Source organism: Diabrotica undecimpunctata, chromosome 10 (genome assembly GCF_040954645.1).
Source record: "Diabrotica undecimpunctata isolate CICGRU chromosome 10, icDiaUnde3, whole genome shotgun sequence".
NCBI classification, from domain to species: domain Eukaryota; kingdom Metazoa; phylum Arthropoda; class Insecta; order Coleoptera; family Chrysomelidae; genus Diabrotica; species Diabrotica undecimpunctata.
In genome coordinates, this window is record NC_092812.1 from 52,724,837 (window position 1) to 52,747,338 (window position 22,502).

Consider the following 22,502-nt stretch of genomic DNA (forward strand, 5'->3'; position numbering starts at 1 on the left):
TCCTCGATCCTAGCGCAAACTCTTCACCTTCTCTTTAACTCTTCACTCCTCAGTCAGCAGCCACTTTCCAAATCCTTCTAAAAATCCTTATGTAGTGGTTAGTAGGGTTACAGGATGGGCCATATAAACTGCATATCTGCAAATTTTATTTCCTCGCTGCTCATTCACTCAGACTCAATACCTAGAGTGATTGCTCGCCGAGTCACTCTTGACTGCCAAAGACCTTCTCACCTCCAAGTATCAAATGGCTCTGTCCCACTAGGATTATCAATCTGTATGTTTTGTTGTTGATATGTTATTTTCCTTTATTGTTTGTACTATGTGTCTTACTAATTCTATTTTATTTCATTTTTCTTATGATTCGTTACCTCCTCGTTTAAGAGTAGTGCTACTTATAGAGGTATATATATGTAAATGTATACTAATCTTTCACATTTATTTAATTTCATAATAAACTAAAAAATGACTAATAACACTTTTTAAAAAAATAGCAATAATAATGTTAATGGGGAGGATGAAATTTTGACACCGTGCATGTTATTATTATTAACTTTGAGAAATGATTAAATTTTCGCTAAATTAATTAAGAACAGTATTGATTAAAGTTCGCCTTATGTGGTTCAATGTCTTGTCACTTTATTTTTCTTACTCACATACTAGTATGTGCCAGAAGGTTTTTTGATCAAAAAAATATTCCCATCTAAAAACTGTTTAGCTGTGGTTAATTGGTAATAAGTAATTTAAACATATTTTTGTTACATCTGGTATATTAATTGCCATCATTAGTTTGTGTTTAATAACAATTGTTAGATGACGTAGTATTTTATGGCGAAAACAAATATAGTCCCTTGCGCTTTCGTCACATGGTCGCATGTGAGGGAAAGAAAATGTATTATTATCACTGTGCCGAGCTTTCGACATACTCTCTGACGTCTTCTTCGGGCTTTCGGGGTCTAACTCTAATAAGCCTCCAGCCACTACTACACTGTTCACTAATCACTGCACTAGTGAAGTGTAGTGTCTAGTTGTAGCAACAAATGTGTTCTTGGAGGTATTATTTTTCTTTTTTTTTCATTTGTTTGTATATCTCTTACAGAACTCAATATGTGTAATTCTTTATATATATTTTGAATTAATTGATCTATTTTATTTTGTATAACGGGTGGAATAAAAGTAATCACCCTATTGGAAAACGCTATAACTTTTGTAAATGGCGCCAAATGTCAATTCGGTTTTGACATTTGTCAAGAAAACAAACGCAGAATACAAATTGACGATCCATGAATTGGTTTTGCTTCACAAGAACGCGGAATAGTTGTTTCGATTTTTTTGCGCAACTATTCGTTGGTTGTGTTGGCGCAACGTAAATTTCGTCGCAGATTTCCTGACCGTCCGACACCAACTGGACAAATACTGCGGCGTTTGATCACTTGCCTTGAAGAGTCTGGTACAACACGAGATGCTCCCAAGGCTAGCCGGCCTCGGAGCATCCGTTCTGCTAGGAATATCGCTGCTGTTGATTGGGCATTAGCCGGCGGTCCCTACGTAGAATTTTGGTGAAAGATTTAAAGATGTTCCCTTACAAAGTGCAGACAGGTGCATCAGATGCACAGATGCTATTAGCTGTTGAGCCAAACGCGTTTTACCTACGCTTAAGCCATCCTGAATTTCAACAAAGAGGGGGCTTTTTATCGAAAATAAAAAGGAAAATGAACTCATGAGCGAGGAGGCCCATTTCCATCTTAGCGATTACGTGAATAAACAAAATTATCGTTTCTGGGGCACCAAAAATCCGTGTATTACCCACAAAACGCCATTACATCCGTTCAAATGCTGTATACGCTGGAGGAGTCATCGGGCCATTTTTCTGTGAGAACGCCGCAGGCCAAACGACGATTATGAAAGGCACACGCTACAGAGCCATTATTACCGATTTTTTTCTTTCTCAGTTGGATAAATTTGGGACTGCAAAACAGGTAAAGATGAAAGTATTTCCGGGTCACTTAATCTCTCGTTTGGGTGATTTGCGCTGTCGATCAACCGAGTTAACCGTTCCAAACTTCTTTTTATGGAGTTTTTTGAAGTCGCGGGTTTATGTCAACAAGCTTCAGACTCTTGAAGTCCTCAAGGAGAATATTTGCCAGGAATACGAGGACTTGATGGAATAAATTCTAATAGATTAAGTAAGCAACTTTCACAAGCAGAACCACCAAAGTTTTTCATTAAAAAAAATTATAGCAGAACATCATGTGATAACTTTTGACCCACCTTGTATCATTCTGAAATTCTCCCATTCTGCTCTTAATCATTTTCCAACTCATCAAGGCTGTCTTAAGCAATAAAATAGGATCTTATTCACTTTCTAGATAATCTTAGGTATGTTCAATTAAGTTTAGATCTAGATTATCTCTTGACTAATCTTAAAGTTGGATACCAACCTTTTGAAGGTATTCCATTGTTACTCTGCCAATGTGCATGTATCGGACAATGATGCCCAATAATTAATATAAACAGCACTACATATTATTTAAAAATTTCCTTAATATACCAAAGAGTTGTTAGGGATCCTGTGTGAATCATTGTTTTGTCTGTAGGACCTTTAAACCGGATGCCCCCTATATTATATTCGAGCCGTCTACAAAATTTCATATGCTTTTTGCCAATTCCAGAGAGGATATTAGATAAAATTAGGTTATATATACATAAATTAGTTAAAGGTACATGGTTTTTTGTGCAACTGCTTCTCCTTTCAAAAGAAATAAAACAGTACGAAGAAAATCTTAAAACTCAAAGTTATTTTACACACAAACACAAAGGTTATTAAAATAATATCTTAAAACTTAGATTAAACACTCTGTATGTCATATTCTCTGCTTAGAGCCAAATAAAAATGATCAGGTGTCAAAATTTCGTTCGCTGTATTAACCTAACCTATTTTATGCTTTATAAGGTAACACTGACGACTAAAATCGAGCAAACTCATGAGTTTGTAATAAATGTATGGTTTTGTCGTGCATAGATTGGCAGTCGTGGGGCCGCAGTGCGAAACAGACGGATCAGATCACCTAAACTCTCTCTCTCTCTCACTGTTGTAGACCAAAGATCAAATTCCCCAACGATCTTCGCCAGATCGGCTACCACGTCAGGTAATCTTGCACTATCACGAACCAAATTTAAATATAAACAAAATACTTTTAAAAACATGCACTTAGAGATGATTTTTTTTACTAAATATGCATTATAGAAAGCTTTGCCTTTTCCTTAATCTTGTTCTATAGCTTTCATCCCATCTGAAACCTGAATTTAAAAAATAAAGCCGGAATTTAAAATTAAATATAACCAACTAGAGGGTTAAACACACTGGCAGTGTCGACATTACTTTCAACCAAAAAGACAAATGTATATGCCAACCAACTGTATTGAAAAAAGTTTTCTGATTTCCGCAGAATAAAAAATAGAAACTTAATTGTAAAAACCAAAATATAATTTATTTTATATTAAAAAAAATTGATTTCCTTTCTTTTATCTCATTTTTCTTTAATCTTTTCCAAATATGATTTTTTAAATTTTGTTCACGTGTTTCTTATCACAATTATTCATTTATTCAGGTTGATTAATAAAAATTTAACTTGAATATAAATTACTCATAATGCTTTAAATGTATCCTTAATCTTTTAATTTTGTAAGCATTTAGTATTTTTATTTTTTTTTTTTTTTCGTGCATAAGGAAATTTTCTTCAGAAATGTTTGCAAATCTATATATGTGACAACTGCTGTCTTGGTCTTTCACTTTTTTTGTCGTTCTGCAGCCAATTGACTTATATGTTGTAGTGTGTATATGTTGAGTTACTAAGTAAAGTTAGCCATGTTGAGTTACTAAGTAAAGTATCGTGGACAGATAGGGTGAGAAACGAGGAAGTCTTAGGAAAGTCAAATACTGGGAGAGAATTACTCAACTTGATCAAGGTACGAAAAATTGGATACTTGGGCCATATCCTTAAAGAAAAAAATACGCAATCCCTCAACTAATTATCCAAGGAAAGATTGAGGGCAACAGGGAGTAGGTCTCAAACAAATGTCGTGGCTACAATATTAAGAACTGGACAGGCATAAATAACATTGGCGAGCTTTTGCATTCCGCAAAAGACATACGTCTGTCCTTAGATAATTCTATGCTAAGTACCATAGAGAGATATTATATTAATTGCTGTCTTAATTACTAGCACAACTTTATTTCAATATGATAATAATCAAACAAACGTAATTCCAAATATAAATCAAGTATTTTCTTCATAAATCTCTTCATGAAAAACTACTCTTGATTTTCATAATAATTTTAACCCAGTTTTTCATAATCGTCACAAGGTTTATTAGTAAAAGTAATAAGAGGAAATTTTGAAACTTTCTCTAATTTGTTAGCGATAGAAAGTGTCAGATAGAAAGTGTCAGTTTTCAATATCAGACATTATTATGACGTTGTTATTATTATCAAGTTATTATTATGACGAATGTCAGAGAACACCTACTTGGCTTATATATTATATGAATTTCTAGGTAGTTGTTTTATAATGTTAGATGTTATTGTCACTTGGTTTCCGAGAGTACTTGATTTAAGTTTCTAGGATATTTTATAATTTTCACTTTCAACCTCTATTTAATTTTAAGTTTATATTTTGTTCTTTATATTTTTACTCTTGTAGTTGCTGATCAATTTAATGAAGGCTATAAATTACCGAAAACATTGATTTTATTATTAAATATGCAAAGTTGATCCGCTGCCAGGTTCCATTGCCTCATTACATGAGTAGCCTTTCAAAGTATATCTTTGTACAGTTGGTAAAGTGCATGGTTCTATCTAGATCTCTATCATATTTTTGTTCAGGGATCGACGAATCCCTCATTTTCTCTTGTTCTCAGAGAATTTTTCTTTTAAAAACATTGTCCTTTTTCTATCATCTTTCATTTTTACGTCCATAATAAACTATTGGTCTAATGATCTTCTTCTTTTTCTGCTTTTTCAAACTATGAGTTCGTTGTTTTCGTGTTCCACAGCTAGCAGTCACCTTCTTTAAGGTCTCTATCCATCATACCATTTCCTATGTACGTTTTCCATCGTATAGCAGATCTTCCTTTTAGTCTTCTTTCCGGCGGGTTCCAATTCAATTTTCTTTTCGGCTCGATCACCTGTGCTCTAGCATTCTTTATACATGCTCGTCCCACTGCAGGGTCCTGTTTTCTTACTTTTTTGTAATTCAAAAGTTCATTTCAACTGTTCTTATGTTATTTCGTATTGTTGTTGTCATTGGCCATACTTCCGCCCCATATAAGGTAATATTTCAGCACTATTCTCTGACAGATCCTTTGTTTTTTTTTGGTTAAAGTGTTGTTTCATATCACTGCATAGAGTGTTTTCGTGACTTGTTTTCGCCGTGCTATTTTCATTTCTATATCTTTCATAAAAGTACCATCTCGGCTTCTACCCTATATACTTAAAAGTCTTACAGCTCTTAATAGTCTCTATTTCTAAACTTAAATTCATTCGGTCTTACACATATTTATCGTAGTTCCATAGCTGATATTCTTCCTTTAATTTCTTTATCATATATTCCATATTCACCCTGCCCTGTGCAAAAATGACTTGGTCATCTACAAAAAGTAGTGAATGTAATATATTTTCTTGTACTGTTTGACCCGTCGTTGAATAATTTTGGTTTTGAGAAAAACGATTATTTTGACGACGTTTTGGTAAGTTCGCACTTGATATTGTCAAGTCAGATAGTAACGTCTCTTGCTGGTGCTTGAAGTAAACTGGACAGATTGGTTAACAGTTAACAGTTAACAGAGTTGATAAACTCTTTTCTCTGATGTGTGCTTGGTCTAATGGTATATCAGGGTTCGCCTTTCGATCTCCCTTAAGCTATTCCTTAAACTTTTTTGTCTATTTTCTTATCATTTCTTGATGTTGCGTCAATATATTACCTTCCGTATCCCTGCACATCGTTGTTCTCGGTTTGAATTATTTTCTGATTTTTTCAGTTTCTGGTAAAACTTTCTTGTCTTTTCAAAAACTAGTTTTTGTAGTTCTTTTTTCATATTTTCTCTATTTTTTCTTCAACGGATGCTGTTTAAGTAGTTGTTTATATTCCTCATCTGTTTGTGAGATGCTATGCCCTTGTTATATCATTGAATATACTCTGTTTTTTCTTGTCATTTGTTCTTGTTCTTCTTTTGTTTAATTTCCATTTATATATATATATATATATATATATATATATATATATATATATATATATATATATATATATATATATAGTTTTTCTTCTGTTACGTCCAATTTAATTCTAACACCTTATTTTGATCAAATTCACGATTTCTATCCGGTTTAATTGAATTTACAAAGCCTTTTACAAAAATAAATAATTCTGTTATCATTATTGGTTATTTACGTTTATGAGATTTCAAAGTTTGATGGCTTTACAAGCCGTTAAAACTTTATAATTTAGATAATACGTCCAGTGGGTTGAGTGGTTTTTAAGCATGTTATTACTGTACAAATATTACTGTTTATTGCAAACTTTTTAATTATTTATAAGTACATTGATTATTATTATTATTTAGGAGCTTGAATAAACTCATTAGTTATATAGTTGACGTAACATTTTTTTAAGTAAATTGGATATTTTATTTTTATATATATATATATATATATATATATATATATATATATATATATATAAACTTTTTTTAAAATCTATGAAACGTAAAAAATGTAAAATGTAATGTTGATTGCATAGACTAGAGAAATTAGCTAGAAAAAAAGCTTTTTCGTGGCACTCTTTGATACAGGTATATAACAACCTCTTTTGATACATATGGTGATAACAATATGTAATAAACAAAACGTACTAAAAATGAAGACCAGTAAATTATAAGGAAACGTGACACAATTATACTGAAAAAGCATAGAAAATCTTTAGTTTTGAGCATTTGTAAAGATATTTTTGTTAATTTGTTGCTTAATTATTTCAAAAAGAGCTTGAAAAATCGATTTTTTTGAAAATTATTAATAACTTTTCTAAAAATGAACAAAAAACTTTAATTTTTCATCAGAATGGGAACAATATTACAAATATTTAGCTATAAAAATTTCAAGAAGTTACACTTAATAGTAATTGCAAAGTTGAAATTGTTTATCAAAGAAAGCTTTTATCTACAACGTTTTTATGCGTAAACTATCAAGTCTACATTTTACTTCAAGTCTACTATTCTGAAAGCACCAAATTTTAATCGTTAAATTATATTATTTAACGATTAAAAAATTTATGTTAAATATTATAAAATAGATTTACTGTGACACTGTGATTAAGCTTATAAAAATTTACTCAAAGACATCAAGATGTGGGAAGTTTTTTTTTTTATTCAAAATGTTGGCATTTTAGCAGGAATCGTCAGCCTTTTTTAAAAAATTCACCAGGGCTTTGTTTATAAATATTAAGAATTTTAAAAAGCACTTGAAAAATTAAAAGTTCAAAATTTGAAAAAAAAAATTATTTCAAAACGATTTCATTCAAAAATGAAGGGTTTAAAAGCGAAGCTATAAGAATAACTTACGCGGATACTCATTTTATAGGATTGTTTACGATTTTTCAGTAAAATTGTGTCACTTTTCTAGATAATTTACCGGTCTTCACTTTTAGTATTTAACATTAAATACCGATATTACATTGTTTATATATATTATTTATAAATAAGATATGAGATTTATTATCTTGCCTAGTTTATTTATTACTAATTTTTCACCTTTATCAAAAGCGGTTGTTAGATACCTGTATCAAAGAGTGTCTTAAGAACATCGCTACTTCCCTGGTCGAACAATAAATTGTAGTTTAATCTCATATAAATACAATACTTAACATTTTCTTAATGTTTCAATTTATGTATTAATTTAAGATAAACCTTTTTTGTTATGTTTCTTATAATTTTTTTCTTGGTTTTTGGTAATGTAAAACTAGGAATGCGATTTAAATGGAAAAAAATAATATATACATATTTAAAAATAATAAACGATTAGTTCTAAGGTAATAAAAAGTTTCTATTTCAATTCTGCTACTGAATATTGTTTACCTAATTACTTATACATTTGTGTTTTAGCATAGGTATTTTTTAATAAGGAATAAATTTTTATTACTGTGAGTTTTCGAGCAATTTGATATAATTTCATCAACAAACTAATAAACCAACAAACTTTGAACGAACAACCTGCAAGAGTGTGTCCTCCCCCTGTATATATAGTAGATTTTTTCTCCATCTCATTTTCTTTCTGTGTTGGTGAAATGACGTGATATTTATAAACAAAAAATAATGTAAAAATCTCCTAATACTTTTAAATTAGACTAGAAATATTTCTTAGTTTGGTAAAACACTATAAAATATATTTTTGTGATTTGTGATTATTCTTTTGAAAAAAAAAATAGGACAAAACAAAAAGAAAAACGAAATACATTTTTTTTTTGTATAATACATAATAATTTTTTGGAAAATACAAAATAAACATAATCGTCACTTAAGTCAAGATCTGTCAAATGAAAGGCCCTAATTAGAAAAATTAATTTAGGCGTAATACTTTAATCGCTATACACATATAATCCGTTTATATGGCGTATAAAAACTATACATATATAATCCGTATATGAGTATTTTCTTGTCAATTTTATAATAAGGGAATTCTTTTGACAAGAGTAATATTAGTTAATTTTTTTTAATTAAAAACTTATGGATACACCATTGATTCACTAATTAAGAGCTTTCATTTGATCCATACCTTGAGCTTGAGTGACGATTATGTTTATTTTACCTATAAATATAGTATAATAGAATTTAAACGTATATATCAAACTGCTTTTACTGTAAGATTTAAGAAATTGAAAGAATTAAAGTAATTAAACAATTAGCGATGTATTAGAACAAGTTCTCATGATATTTGAAATATTTTTCACCATTAACGAAAATAATTCCAAAATACCAACTATTGCTGTTTAACCTTTAGAAATCAATAAACTAACTCTCTTCCAATAGACACTGGTTTATATTGAATTTATTATTACTTGTGGCTGAATAAGTACTTTATCAAATTAAGAAACATTTTTTTCTTAGAAAATTATTGCTTAGTAAGATTTTTGTACTAAAATAAACAACTTTCAATTATGTTAAAAAATACCTCTAATGTTGACAAACGGCACTGTCTCATCGACCTCGGCCTGTGAATTTCATGTGAATATCATTTGAGGAGGGTACGATCGTAGTACGTGAAGAATTTAGACATATTTATTGATATTTGATGTATAAAGCTTGCGTGTGAGTGTCAGTAGAAAAAAAAAGTATAACATTGTTTATATTTTGATTTAGAAGAAAGTTGGGTGTACATATAGTAGACATCATGGTGTTCAGGGTATTTTATGCTTGACATATTCCATAATTCACTTATTTATTTTGTACAAATTTATATTTTTTTTAGTTTTGGTTTAATTTTATGTTTGTAGTGTAGTGTAGTATTATTAGATGTAGTGTTTTTTGTGCACAATAGTTCCAAAGGCAAATTCTAACTTGGCGGATGTTACAGGAACATATTTCAACTGTATTATGTTTATGGTGGCTTCTTCGGTGGTACTTACAGTTGTGGTACTCAATTACCATCATCGTACCGCTGACATTCATGAGATGCCTCAATGGGTAAGTATAATTTTTTTAACGAAAAGCTATAAATATTTTTTTACATGTTTTTTTAATTTGGAGTATATGTTTTTTCCATGTAAGTTTCGTATCAAAGATCATTCCTAAAAACCTGATGTCATCAGCGTAATTTAGAATTTGGTTAGATAATTTTAGTTGTGGTTTATTTGGATCAAGTTTCTTTGAAAGTAACAAACACTTTGATTTGCTGAGTGGAAACTGAAATCCAGTTTTCTTAAATCAGTTTTCGAGTTCGTGAAGTGTGATTTGTAAGTGACGCTGAACTGAGAAGATATTTTTCCCTTAAGATATTAACACCAGATCATCTGCATAGAGTTTTATGGTGTAATATTATTCATGGCAATTAAAAGTAGCTTTAACTTATTACAGAACCTTATGGGGTACCATTTGCTTGATGTCTCATTGAAGATGTGCAATGGTTTACTCTTACTTGAAAATTGCGTTGTTTAAGAAAATTTGAATTCAAATTAATGATATTACCTCTAATATTCTATGCTGGGGTCAAATGCTTTTGTAATATCTGGAGCACTGCAATAGTTTCTTGTTTGTTCGCAAAAGCTTCCAGAATTTTCGACTCTAAATCAATGAGATTATCAGCAGTAGTTCGATTTTGTCAAAATCCACTCTGTTCGTTAACCAGGAGATGATGTTCTTCTAAAATCCATAGCAATCTTTTGTTAAGTATTTTTTCCATGACTTTGCACATTACATTGGTGAGTAAGAGGGGTCTGTAGCAGAAAATTTTAGTTCGTGCATTGTTAGGTTTGAGAATAGGTATAATCATTGAGTTGATCCAGGAGGTTGGAAAGGCATTATTTAACCATTATCGAGTAAAAGTTTTTAGAACACCTTTAGCGTTGTCTGGCAACTTTTTCTAAGAATACTAAAGGTATATTATCAGATCCTGGAGCAATTTTTAGTAGTATGTAGGGCAAAATTAAGTTCATCTAAGGTTAATGGAATATTGAAAGGACTATTATCTTTATCTTCAGAATCGAGCTGTTGTTTTTCTGTGATCGTTTTGTGTTGTATAAACTCTTCAGGTAGCAACATGTAGCAAAAACTTTAGCTATTTCATCGTTTTCTTATTATATTATTATTATGAGTAATAAAAGGTAATTGGTAAAAATTTTCCTGATATTTTACGAATATTGCGCCAGACTGTAAATAAAGGTGTTGAGCTTTTTATTTTTGAGACAAATTTCTTCCAGTTGGTTTTTTGAGCAGTCTTTGTTATATATCTAGCATATGCTCTCTGTTTTTTGTATTCAATGATGTTAGTTGTGTTATTATGTTTTTTCATTTTGTTGAAAGATGCTTTATATTGCTTGATTGCGTTGCGACAGGTTACCACAAATTTCAATGAAGCGCTCGCCATTTTTATTTCTACATACTAAACTACATAGAATTCACACAAATGCACCCTAGTGCATAGGAACAAATTTACCCCTTTCTCAAAAACGCACCCCTTCGGGGGTCGATTGACCATATGAAACAATAAAACTCCTTTAACGTTGTAGTTCATTTTAGCCCTATTTTTTTTAACATAGTAAACAATAACCCAATGATAAAAAAGAAAAAAACAAATTTTTGAGATTCATTACATTTATGGAGCTATTTGGTATTAATGCGATTATTTATTCCAGATAAAATCGGTCTTCCTACAATGGCTGCCATGGATTCTAGGGATGAGTCGACCAGGCAAAAAGTTAACCCGCAAAACGATCATGATGAACAGTCGAATGAAGGAACTGGAATTGAAAGAGCGATCTTCAAAGAGTCTTTTGGCGAACGTGTTAGACATTGACGACGATTTCCGAAACGTAACAGGTACTACCAGTACTAGCAGTGCTGGAAACAATTCTAATTTGAATCCGAATCTAGGAGCAGGATTTATAAGACATCCTACGACAATAGAAGAAGCCAACATTGCCAGCGGTGGCAGCTTTCAACGAGATCTCCAGCACATCCTTCGAGAACTACAGTTCATTACGAATAGAATGAAGAGAGCAGATGAAGAAGCTGAAGTAATTAGTGATTGGAAGTTTGCGGCTATGGTAGTAGATAGATTCTGTCTCATAATATTTACGTTATTTACAATCATCGCTACAGTTGCCGTGCTATTTTCGGCACCTCACATCATTGTCCAATAGGATTAGTGAGGCATTCGGACCATGGAGAAGAATGCCTAAGAAACAACATCAACATCAATCTATAGAATTAAATATATATACCTTAGTCAGACAATGGTAATGAGATGTCTGTGACGATGATGGTTTAACTACTCAATTTAATCAAGAATGTAAGAAAAATTAGCATAAAGTGAAAATTTATTTTGTCGAGCAAGCGGGAGCCGATAGTAGAAAAAACTTTGAACGTTTACTGTGATAAAACAGCAGATCGTGTCGGCAGTTCGGCACACTAGCAATTGTGCAATTGTGCCTTTTCTGTGGAACATTCACGAGCTGTTTACCAACAACAACTAAAAGGCAGGCACCTATGTGCACGTTTTGCTACTCCGTACTGCTGTGGGGCCGTGAGACACTTCCAACTGTCAACAACAATGTGTTTGTACTTCCATTGAAACAAAACAATTCAAATTATGTTTTGTCGTTTCATTTTAACGACAATGAACGGACTTGGGGCACACTAGTGTTCTGTCATCCACTCGCTATAATAACACAAGCCGGAGAGTTAGCGCACTTTTTCGAAAAGGTACTTGATAAAACTTAAAAGAAAAGATATACTATTTTTACTATCTGGCTGTAGAATCAGCAACATATTAACTACCTAGGGGTAGGTGTTTGTGATAAAATAACAAATCTATATAACTGGTACTACGTGCTATTGAAATGGCATTTTTTCAAAATATAGACAATTTGAAACACATGTAATGTTAGGTTAGGTAAGGCGTCCAAGTATAGGAGCTTCACTAAATAGCCTAAATTACGGACGTCAAGTTATTGTTAATAGGCGAAGAATATTATTAATTCATAATTGAGAAATTAGGCAAAGGGTAAAATAAACCAAAAGAGGGATAAAATCTGGAACTTTCGATGATAAATAATACATGAACTGTTAAATATACACAACATAAAAAAATCAAGAATGAAAAAATTACTGAACAATAAATTATAATTAAATATAACTTACATTTGACAATAAAATATTAGAACCTAAAGATAATATATAAGTAAAAAAGAATTAATTATATCAAAGCAATATGTTGCTATAGAAAATGTAGATTATTCAGAAACTCAATTTTGGAAAAGGGGTAAACCTAGTGGAGCCAATATATGGTTGTGAAAAATAATATTGACGCGACAAAAATTCCTTTTCTATTGCAAAAACTTAATAAAAAGGAATGTTATGTTTCTGAAATACACTAGATAGTTAATCATAAAAAAATAATGAAATATTTGTTTTTATAGCATTATAGTAATAATATTTGATATTTTCGTTAACAATTTATAATATATTAAATATATTAAGCCAGGGCCGATAATTTTTGAGACCAGAAAAGTAATAATACGATGAAACTCATTGTAAAAGAAATAAAATATAATAACAACTAAAGGAAAAATAATGTTCGGGCGATCTGAGGTCGGGAACTGGAAAGGGATGAGTTTTTCAAGGTAAAAAACAGTTTATCACGATTTCCGGCAATTCTACTAGTCCAATAGAAAAAATTCAAGTAGCAATCTTGTAGGTAATAGATAGGTTTACTAGTTTTGTATTTACACTTTTTCACATAACCTCAAAATTTATGCGAAAACTTCATATAATCGAGTTTTTGGTTTTTTTTTATTTTAAACAAAAAAAAATTTCACAAAATTTGGTGAAAACGTACTTTTTATGTCTCAAATAAACTGTAAAATTACAATGTATTTGAGACATAAAAAGGTATGTTTTCATTAGATTTCGTGAAAAAAAATTTTTTTGTGGATGGTAAATGTAAGAAACAAAATTTCGGTTATTTAAATTTTTCGCGTAAATTTTGAGGTTATGTGAAGAAAATGTAAATACAAAAGTTGTAGACTTTGTTGGTGCCTACAACTTTGCTGTTTAACTTTTTTCCATTGGACTTGTAGTTCTACTGAAAATTGTAATAAACCGTTTTTTACTCTTGAAAACTCAGCCAGGAATTCCACTCCCCGACATTAGATCGTCCGTAAATTATTTTTCCTTTAATTTTTGTTATATTTTCTTCTTCTTCCAGTGTATACATATTTTTTTACGGCTTTGGTCTATATTAAAATTTAAAAAAATTTAGTTACATTAAAAACATTTTAAAAATATATTTTTATAAATATAAAAATATTATATCCTGTCTTTAATACTTTTAAAATTACACTTATTGGAAATATTTGTCAAATATTTAGAAATCTATCAATTGATTTGTCATAATATTTTTCAGTAAAAACTAAACATTCAATATTCTTGATAGTAGGCAGGTTAGTGTTAATGTCAGTGAGTAGGTTAAGAATATTATATCAATTATATCTTTGTATTTTTATGGAGTACCTTTTCGAGGAGGTCTGTGAACTCTTGGACTATACGTGCAAGTAGTTAGTTAGTATAGTATCATTAGTTCGAGGTACACACGTGTCTGCCTTTTGTTCGCCCATTGATGATAATGATAAATAAAAGGTGTCCACCTACATTAAAACCTATTGTGATGAACTTCGCAAGTAAATAAGTAAAAAATAAATATATAATAAGTTATATATATAGAATAAATAGTATATAAATAACCTTAACGTGGGTAAAAGTCGTGCGTTTATATATTCGGAGTTGGGACCGGCGGCCGATATAGGCTTCTAAGTTACCTTTCGGCGACGGCGAGACAAGTTTCGTGTCCTAATCTTGAACACCTTCGCCGGATTACTTCTTAAATCTCCGTACCGATATCGTAGAACGCCCTGTCTCACTCCGCCGTTTTTTGGACGGCATGTGCCCAGGTTAGTCTAAGGCGAGCATCTCCTTCACATCCATCGTACATTAAACCTAATCTATTTCAACTTTTGTACAAATTGCATCTTTTTTCTCTTCAATCTACATCAACAGTGTATTGTTACTATACATTATTAGTCACAACTTGCAAGAATCTAAGTTTTCGTTCATCTTTATATTCTCCACAATTTGGCAGACCAATAGAAGAAAACGAGTATACTTTTTGCGCTTTCTTACGTGTCATCTTTCAATATATCTAATATTTGTTTATTACGCTCAAATGTATATAAATGAGACGTAATAAAAACAACAGGCAAGTGAAGTTTATAAAAGATTAATTTAAAGAAGGATCTAAAAGAAATAATTAAGATAATATAAAGAAAGTGATTAATATAAATACAAATTAAATATTATGTTTATATGGGGTCAAGCCACAATTTATTGTAATAAAAATTACATTTTTAACTTCTCTTTGACGTCTCCGCTTCCACCGTGGAATCGTTTTTAAGAAAGATTATTATATATTATATACAAACATTAGTGGAAATTGAAACGTCAATAAACGTACTTTAACCTTTAATTGTGGCTTATTCCCATTTAAATAGTAATTAATCTAACATGCCACAAGAAAATAGCTTCAGAACAATACTAATAATGAAGATTAGGAGGCCACGGCTAATCCAAAATTTTATCTTAAGTTGTTGGTTATATTTGTCGCACACTTTTTAAAATAATCTTTTTTTAAAAAAACGGTTTCCGGTGTGGAAATCGAGACGTCAAACAGCAGTTGAAAATGTAATTTTCACTACAATAAATTGTGGCTTAATGCCATATAAACATAGACATGCCACAAAAACAGTTTCAGAACAGCCATTAAAAAATATAAAAATGAAAACATTAACACATATATTTACATTAAATATGAACTACAAACGTGAAAACTGTCAATATAAAAATATAAGCAGGATATGCTTTATTGGTAAATTTTTTTAATATTTCCTGGAACATATTGAAGCTTCAATCTTACACTTGCGTCTTGTAATATACGAGTTGTTTCCAGTGATAGGATTGTGAATATCCTTTATATTTAAAATCATGAATGTTGATTCAATAGCATTTAAAATAACTGACATGAAACTTTCTAGTAGCTAAGTTAGAATTAATATTAAGATAAGAAAATTGTCGACGAAGAAAATGTTGCATATCGACTAAATTGCACAGGACGAAATTGATAGATAGATATTTTGTACGTTTACTTAAGAATTTTATATAAACCAGCGCTAAAAGTTGCAGTTGAGTCTTCTCTTTTATATCTTTTTTGAATTAAATGTTCTTTCAAATTCTTTGACGAATGAAAACTTATCTTGTGTGACTACTATAGATGATGTATGAATAACTATACACTTACCTACATCTTTTATTCTACCATTGAGCCCTCGCCAACCCTAGTTACATGCCGCCCTAACACTTTTATATCATGTATTTATACTGATTTATATTAAAATATAAAACTTTCATTGCCATGTTGACTTCAAAAGTGTGGTTGAAACGAAAAACTAACCTGAAAATTATAACAATAATGTTATTTAATTAAATATGTATTAATTAACAATAGAGTTTAACACGATTTTAATAAAAAAAATTCTTTGGGCATTTTTTCGATTAGAGGTAACGTGCAGGCTCATTAGTTTTAGCTATATCGGCATGGTTTTTTCAAATTGAAAGAACCTTCTATTGATTTTTGTAAATTAGTTCCGTAGCAGCATACTTATTATAAAAATTCAAATATCTTTGTTATTGTATGTGAAAATATTGCTACAACTAATAAAACACCATAAAATACAACTCAGTCTTCTTCTGGCAGCTTCTATATGCTATCAGGGGCAAACCAAATAATTTATTGGTTCTAATGTATTTAAGGCATACCGAAGAAAGATTTTTAAAACGTGACTCCTAGGACTGGTTGTCCTATAGACGGAGCACTTTTTTTGGAAGCATCACAAATAGAGAGTCAAGCTAATCTGTTATTTCCCTTGTTTCATATACTTTATTTAAAAGTTTAAAAGGAATTGATTTTTCCCTTTATTTCTAAGTGTTTTAATCTATTGTGAGCCTGTAATACAATTTTGTATTTTTTTTTCTTGTCGTTCATCGCTAAATAGTTTTTTAATGTACTCTTCCCATCTTTTTAGTTTATCGATATCGTTTATAATAAAGTTACCTTATTTATCGACAAGATTGTATGATCTTTAGCAGCCTCTTTTATCTGTTTGTGTAAGTTGAATACACAGTGCTTCTGTATTTCTCTTTAAACCACGTTTGGTTGTAGTTTGTCTATTAGTAGTTTTTTGACTAATTTTAATAATATAGGAAGTAAATTAATCTTTCTATAACACTTGACTTCTATTAGTGCTCTTCCAGGCTTTGGTATTAATAATATCTCAGCTACTTTCCATTGTGGCAAAAAATAACCTCTTCCTGTGCAAGTATTTATTAAAACAGTATTATTTTGTTTGCTTTGTCTGGTAAAAAATGCTTATTAGTGCCAGCAGCTTGCAATATTCTGACAATAATAAGGTCTAAAACCAGAGGACTTCTTATAAAGTTAGCTACATCTTGAACTAAATTTTTGTTGAGAGGAAGTTCAAGTTTCTACGGTGAGTTCAAGAACTCACAAATTTCTTTTCCGTTATCGTCTTGACTGTGTGCTGTACAAGGTTAACAAATTTTTTTAGGTGCTTAGCGATTTGAGCTACTTTTTTTTCTTTCTTCTTAATACACTATCCCTCTTCTATAAGGAGAGGTGAATTAAATGCATTAAATTAAATGTTATTGCAGCTTTCCATATACTATATTCATTAACTATATTATTTTCATTTGGAAGTTTTCATAACATGTCTTATTACATGTTTTTTATCTTCTGAAGCTCTAGTTCGGCCAGCGTTTTCATAGTTTTCTTCTGTTTACTATATTTCCCGTGATAACGGTTGATAATAGTGTTTTTCAAAATTAGGTGTAGCTTCCATACATATTCTTGGATGATTTTTGTTACATCTTGTACCGTTTCATTGATATCTAAGGCTTTATTAATGTCAAAAGCTGCTAGATCACGCAATTTTCATGGAAGTGCCGACCTAATGAGGAAGTGTTTTCATGGAACAAGCAAATTAAAACATAAAAACCAATATCAAAGCATTAGAAATCATTGTAATCTTGATCAGACTGCAGGATCACTACGTTTATAACGTAGTTAATCAAACTCACATTTTTACGTACACTTAAAATTAGTTAAATACATACAGAGTTTGATGAACTATGTTATAAACGTAGTGATCCTGCAGTATGATCCTATACTATTGTAATGCAGAAAGGCACAGAGTGCACATGTAACTACATTTTTTAATCAAGCATTTTTAAGTAATAATTTAGCATTGAACATATACAAGGCAGATCGTAATTTAAGCTTGTGTTTAATTCATGGAAATATGTGGTTATAAAAGTATACATAATTTTTGATGACAATTTATTGAACTACAATTTTTAGTGCTATATTTATAAAACATACTAAATCACAACTGTATTATGTGTAAAAGAAATCCTTGTGATAACCCAAAAAAGGGTTTTCAACCACTGTGTTCCTTATATACCTAACCTTTGCAAGATTTTAAGTTAAAGAGACTTATGTGTATTGTTTGTATGTTTGTAGCAATATTATTTTATAGTTTGTATGTGGTTACTGAAATAATTTAAAATAAGCATCTCATCAAGAATGCGCTAGAATCTAGTAGCGCTCAGTTGGACTCTGTATTGTAGTAGATTAGTTTATTGACGTTTGTGATATGTGCGGAACACGCGCAGTTGGTTTCTGAAACCTAAAAAAGCGTACGATTGATCTGAAATAACGAATAATACAATAATATTGTGATTAGCTTAAAAATAAGCCTGCACAAAAGTTATCATTAAAGTATATACATTTTTTTTCGCGAAAATATTAAGTTGGGCTCTTATAAGTAGCTGAAGCTGAAGCTTTTTCAAAATCAGTTCAGTTATAGTACTTCTTGAATGAGAGGGACAATCGAATGAAGCGACCAAATAGTTAGACCCGCATTGTCCGACCTTAACTTAGTATAATATATTGCAGTTTGCAGAGATGTGTACCCGATATTAGAAAAAAAAACATACCTAATGTTATCCTGTACCTTGGCTTCATTCTTTTCACAATAAAGTTATATGCTCAACTGAATTTAGTTTCCTTCGTCAAAAAGCAATTTTGTTGTTCTGATACATCTATATCATGCTAATATGGTGTTATATTGACAAATGACTACAAATGTCATGTTTTGTATATTTGTATATCATTAAGTTACAATCGTTAACATATGAAAAGATATATTTATGTGTCATCTCATTCAGAGTTTCAAAATGTAGAATGTATGATTGCAAATAAACAGTTTTTCCATGTAGCAGTTTGTTTTGAATTCCATTAACACCCATTATTGAGAAATAGTGCATTACCACAGATGTAAATGGCTCGTGAGTGAGTTTGGCCATTCGACATAAGCCGATACCAAATATATATGACCATGGAAAAATATATTGAAGAAACGAAATGAAAATAGCTGAAAACATGGATATACTGACAATTGGGACATGGAATATCACATCCTCAACAGTAAAAGAAGTATAATTAACAGAAGAAATGGTAAATTATAATATAAATATTTTAGAAACATCCGAAACAAAATATGCAAATTGGGTGTTATGGCCTCTACTACTCCAGCATGTAAAACGGAAAGATCGAAAGAATAAGCAAATAATAATTATTATCAAAATGTCTCCACCACCATCAGAAACTGCAGATGATATTATGAAAACTTACATAAGGTACATAATTTACAACACAAGGTAGGTGACCCAAATAAGCCCACGTTAACGTTTGAAATTTTTTTTTAAAGGAAGCATTTGAAATAGAAAATAACAAAATAGCTTTAAATGTCAGTTAACTTACCGACAACCTATACTACTTTAATTTTTACTGATATATTGTAATAAATATTAATTGTTTTTAATTTTAATTTTTTTGTAAATTATCCTTATTAGGGCCAGGTGTTCCAAATAAGACCAATAAAAAATAAACCATTTTGTGTTCATTTAGGTTAAAAAGAAATACAACTGACTGCAAATGAAAGTCAAATTTATTTTACATATGTTGGAAAATGAAAAAATATAATTTTGAATTACTTATTTACAAACTGAATATTTTTCAACGAGTACATTTTAAGCAGATAAACACGTCTTTGTCAGATTGTATACATCCTACGGATTCTTCGTGCACATACCGACCACAGGCTGAGCACATCCTCATATCTCTGATCTGATGCTCGTCACAAACAAAGCAGTACCATAATTCCTTATGGGACAGTCCTCGCTGTAAAGAATTTGTTTATGGCTTCTTGACTGTGCCACTTGTAGACGGTAGTGACCGACCAAAAATTAGCCGGTTTGTGGTGTTTTCAAAAGTAACAGTTGGTACAGGTCCCATATCTTCATTGCCTTTATTGTCAGTGTCATGAATCGAGTAATTTGAAGAATCATCTCTTTCAGAGCTAACATTTAGAAAGGAAAGTTATGATCCTTTTAGCTAAAAATTGATTCATCGGTTCTGTAGAAGCACATTGTTCACTTTCTGTACTTTTCTTCTGATTTGTGGAAGTGTTTAAGTCTTGCTTATTTCCATTTTTATCGTTAGGATTTTTAAGCTTGGTTATGCATGAAGGTGTATCAGCGCTCTCTAGAATCACTGATGGATTGAAAGGGTAAATTCTCGTAGCTTTGAATCCGCAGATAATATTTTCTGGTGTCATAGCCTTAACCCAAACTTCTGAAAATATTCGTCCAAAGACTGTGCTTCTTATCGATCTTTCAGGATTATTCATCCAAAAACGAAGAACCTCATCGTCCCAAAACGATTTGAAAGATTTGAAAACAGATCTGTCCACAGGTTGTAGCTCATGCGTTGTATTGCTTGGCAGACAGAACAGAGTAAGTACTTTATCATTATGGAAATATATATTATTAGCATTATGGAAAGCTCAAATGTAGTTTATATAATACCATGCGAAAATTGTGATAAGTCATACATCGGACACACATCTAGAAATCTAATAGGCAGACTAACATCACATAAAAGTGACCTTAGAAATAATAAAAATACGTGTGCATTAATAGATCATGCAATTAATAAAAATCATTCGTTTAATTTCAATGAAACTAATATATTAAGACGTGAAAACCAATTAAATAAAAGAGAATTCTTAGAAATGGTATGCATAAATAAATATCAATGCGTTAATAAAAAAACTGATATTGATAAACTAAGCAATATCTATAATTACATTCTGTCTTACGAAAATAATACTATAATTTTCTAATATTAGATTTTCTGACTATAAATACTATAATTTCAAAAAATTTAAATATTCATATTTGGCGCCACTTTGTACGTAACCATAATAACAATCAAGAGCTAGTTATCAACAACAAAAAATATAATAAACAGAAACGAGTGTCTTTCTGACATAAATCAAACATCAACATAATCAATGTCATAATGAATTTGTACAAAATTAAATAAAATTAAAATATTGTACTTACATAACTAAATAATTTTAATAAGTTAAGTTTTAATGTTTTGTAAATTTGAAAATTTAATGGATTAACCTCATGTTGTAAGTTTTTATACTAGTTTTATACAATGCTATTTAATTTTAATTTCATTGTATTTACTGATACCATATTTTAGCATATCCTGAAGAAGCAAATAAATTTTGCGAAAGCTAGATAAAGAACAAAGAGTTTCACTTTCCTGCCCTATTAATGACTGCAACCCCAAAATAAAATTTTATTTTATATATATATATATATATATATATATATATATATATATATATATATATATATATATATGTATATATATATATATATATATATATATATATATATATATATATATGTGGTTTCAGTTGTTTTCCAGGGTTGATTCCGCGTTAAGTAGTTTTGGTTTTTTGAAAAACCGTTGTTTTGGCGATATAAAGCGTACGACAGACAAAATCAGCAGAGTGCTAAGAAAAAACAAAATAGAGACTATTTTTAATACCGATGGAAAAATCGCAACCATATTACCATCGGCAAAAACAAAAGTTGCATTGGAAAATCAAGGTGTATACAGAATTCCGTGTGAGGACTGCGATAAATCATACATCGGACAGACAAATCGAAGGACGAAGTTAGACGAGAAGAACATCGAATCGTCATCGAAAGAAAAGAGAAGACTTCATCCCTAGCACAACATGCCATAAACACAGGACATAAAAAAAACTTGAATGGAACAACAATGCTAGCCAACATCGAAAATAAAACCAAACGTATAATCAGGGAAGCCATAGAGATCGAAAAACATCCAAAAAATTTAAATACCAGAGATGATGCCAAAGATTTCCAAATATGTGGAAACCAATTCTGCAGAAAAACATAGAAATTAAAATAGCGAAAAAGACCCCGCCCACTCTGCGCACGGGACCAATCAGAGCGTGCAGCGACCGAGAGATCAGTTCTCCTGAAACATCAAGAAGACGCAGAACTAATCTGACTTGACAATGGCAAGTGTGACCTTGCCGAAACGTCGCCAAAACAATGGTTTTTCAAAAAACCAAAACTACTTAACGCGGAGTCAACCCTGGAAAACAACTGAAACCACATATAGCTCCCGCGGAAATTTCAAATCCAATATATATATATAT

General features: G+C 30.7%; 1 protein-coding gene across 6 annotated transcripts in view; it reads left to right on the plus strand.

The window, feature by feature from the left end:
- The window catches only part of nAChRalpha6 (nicotinic acetylcholine receptor alpha6), a 345,133-nt gene extending 325,967 nt beyond the window's left edge, over nucleotides 1-19,166 (plus strand). For 5 of the 6 annotated variants that reach the window (XM_072545827.1, XM_072545825.1, XM_072545822.1 and 2 more), the window contains 2 exons: nucleotides 9,620-9,729; nucleotides 11,397-19,166. In XM_072545827.1, the coding sequence (XP_072401928.1) occupies nucleotides 9,620-9,729; nucleotides 11,397-11,903 (617 nt within the window). In that variant the 3' untranslated portion in view covers nucleotides 11,904-19,166. The remainder of the gene's footprint in view (nucleotides 1-9,619; nucleotides 9,730-11,396) is intronic. The other variant, XM_072545826.1, reaches the window with a different exon arrangement.
- Nucleotides 19,167-22,502: the final 3,336 nt, after the last annotated feature.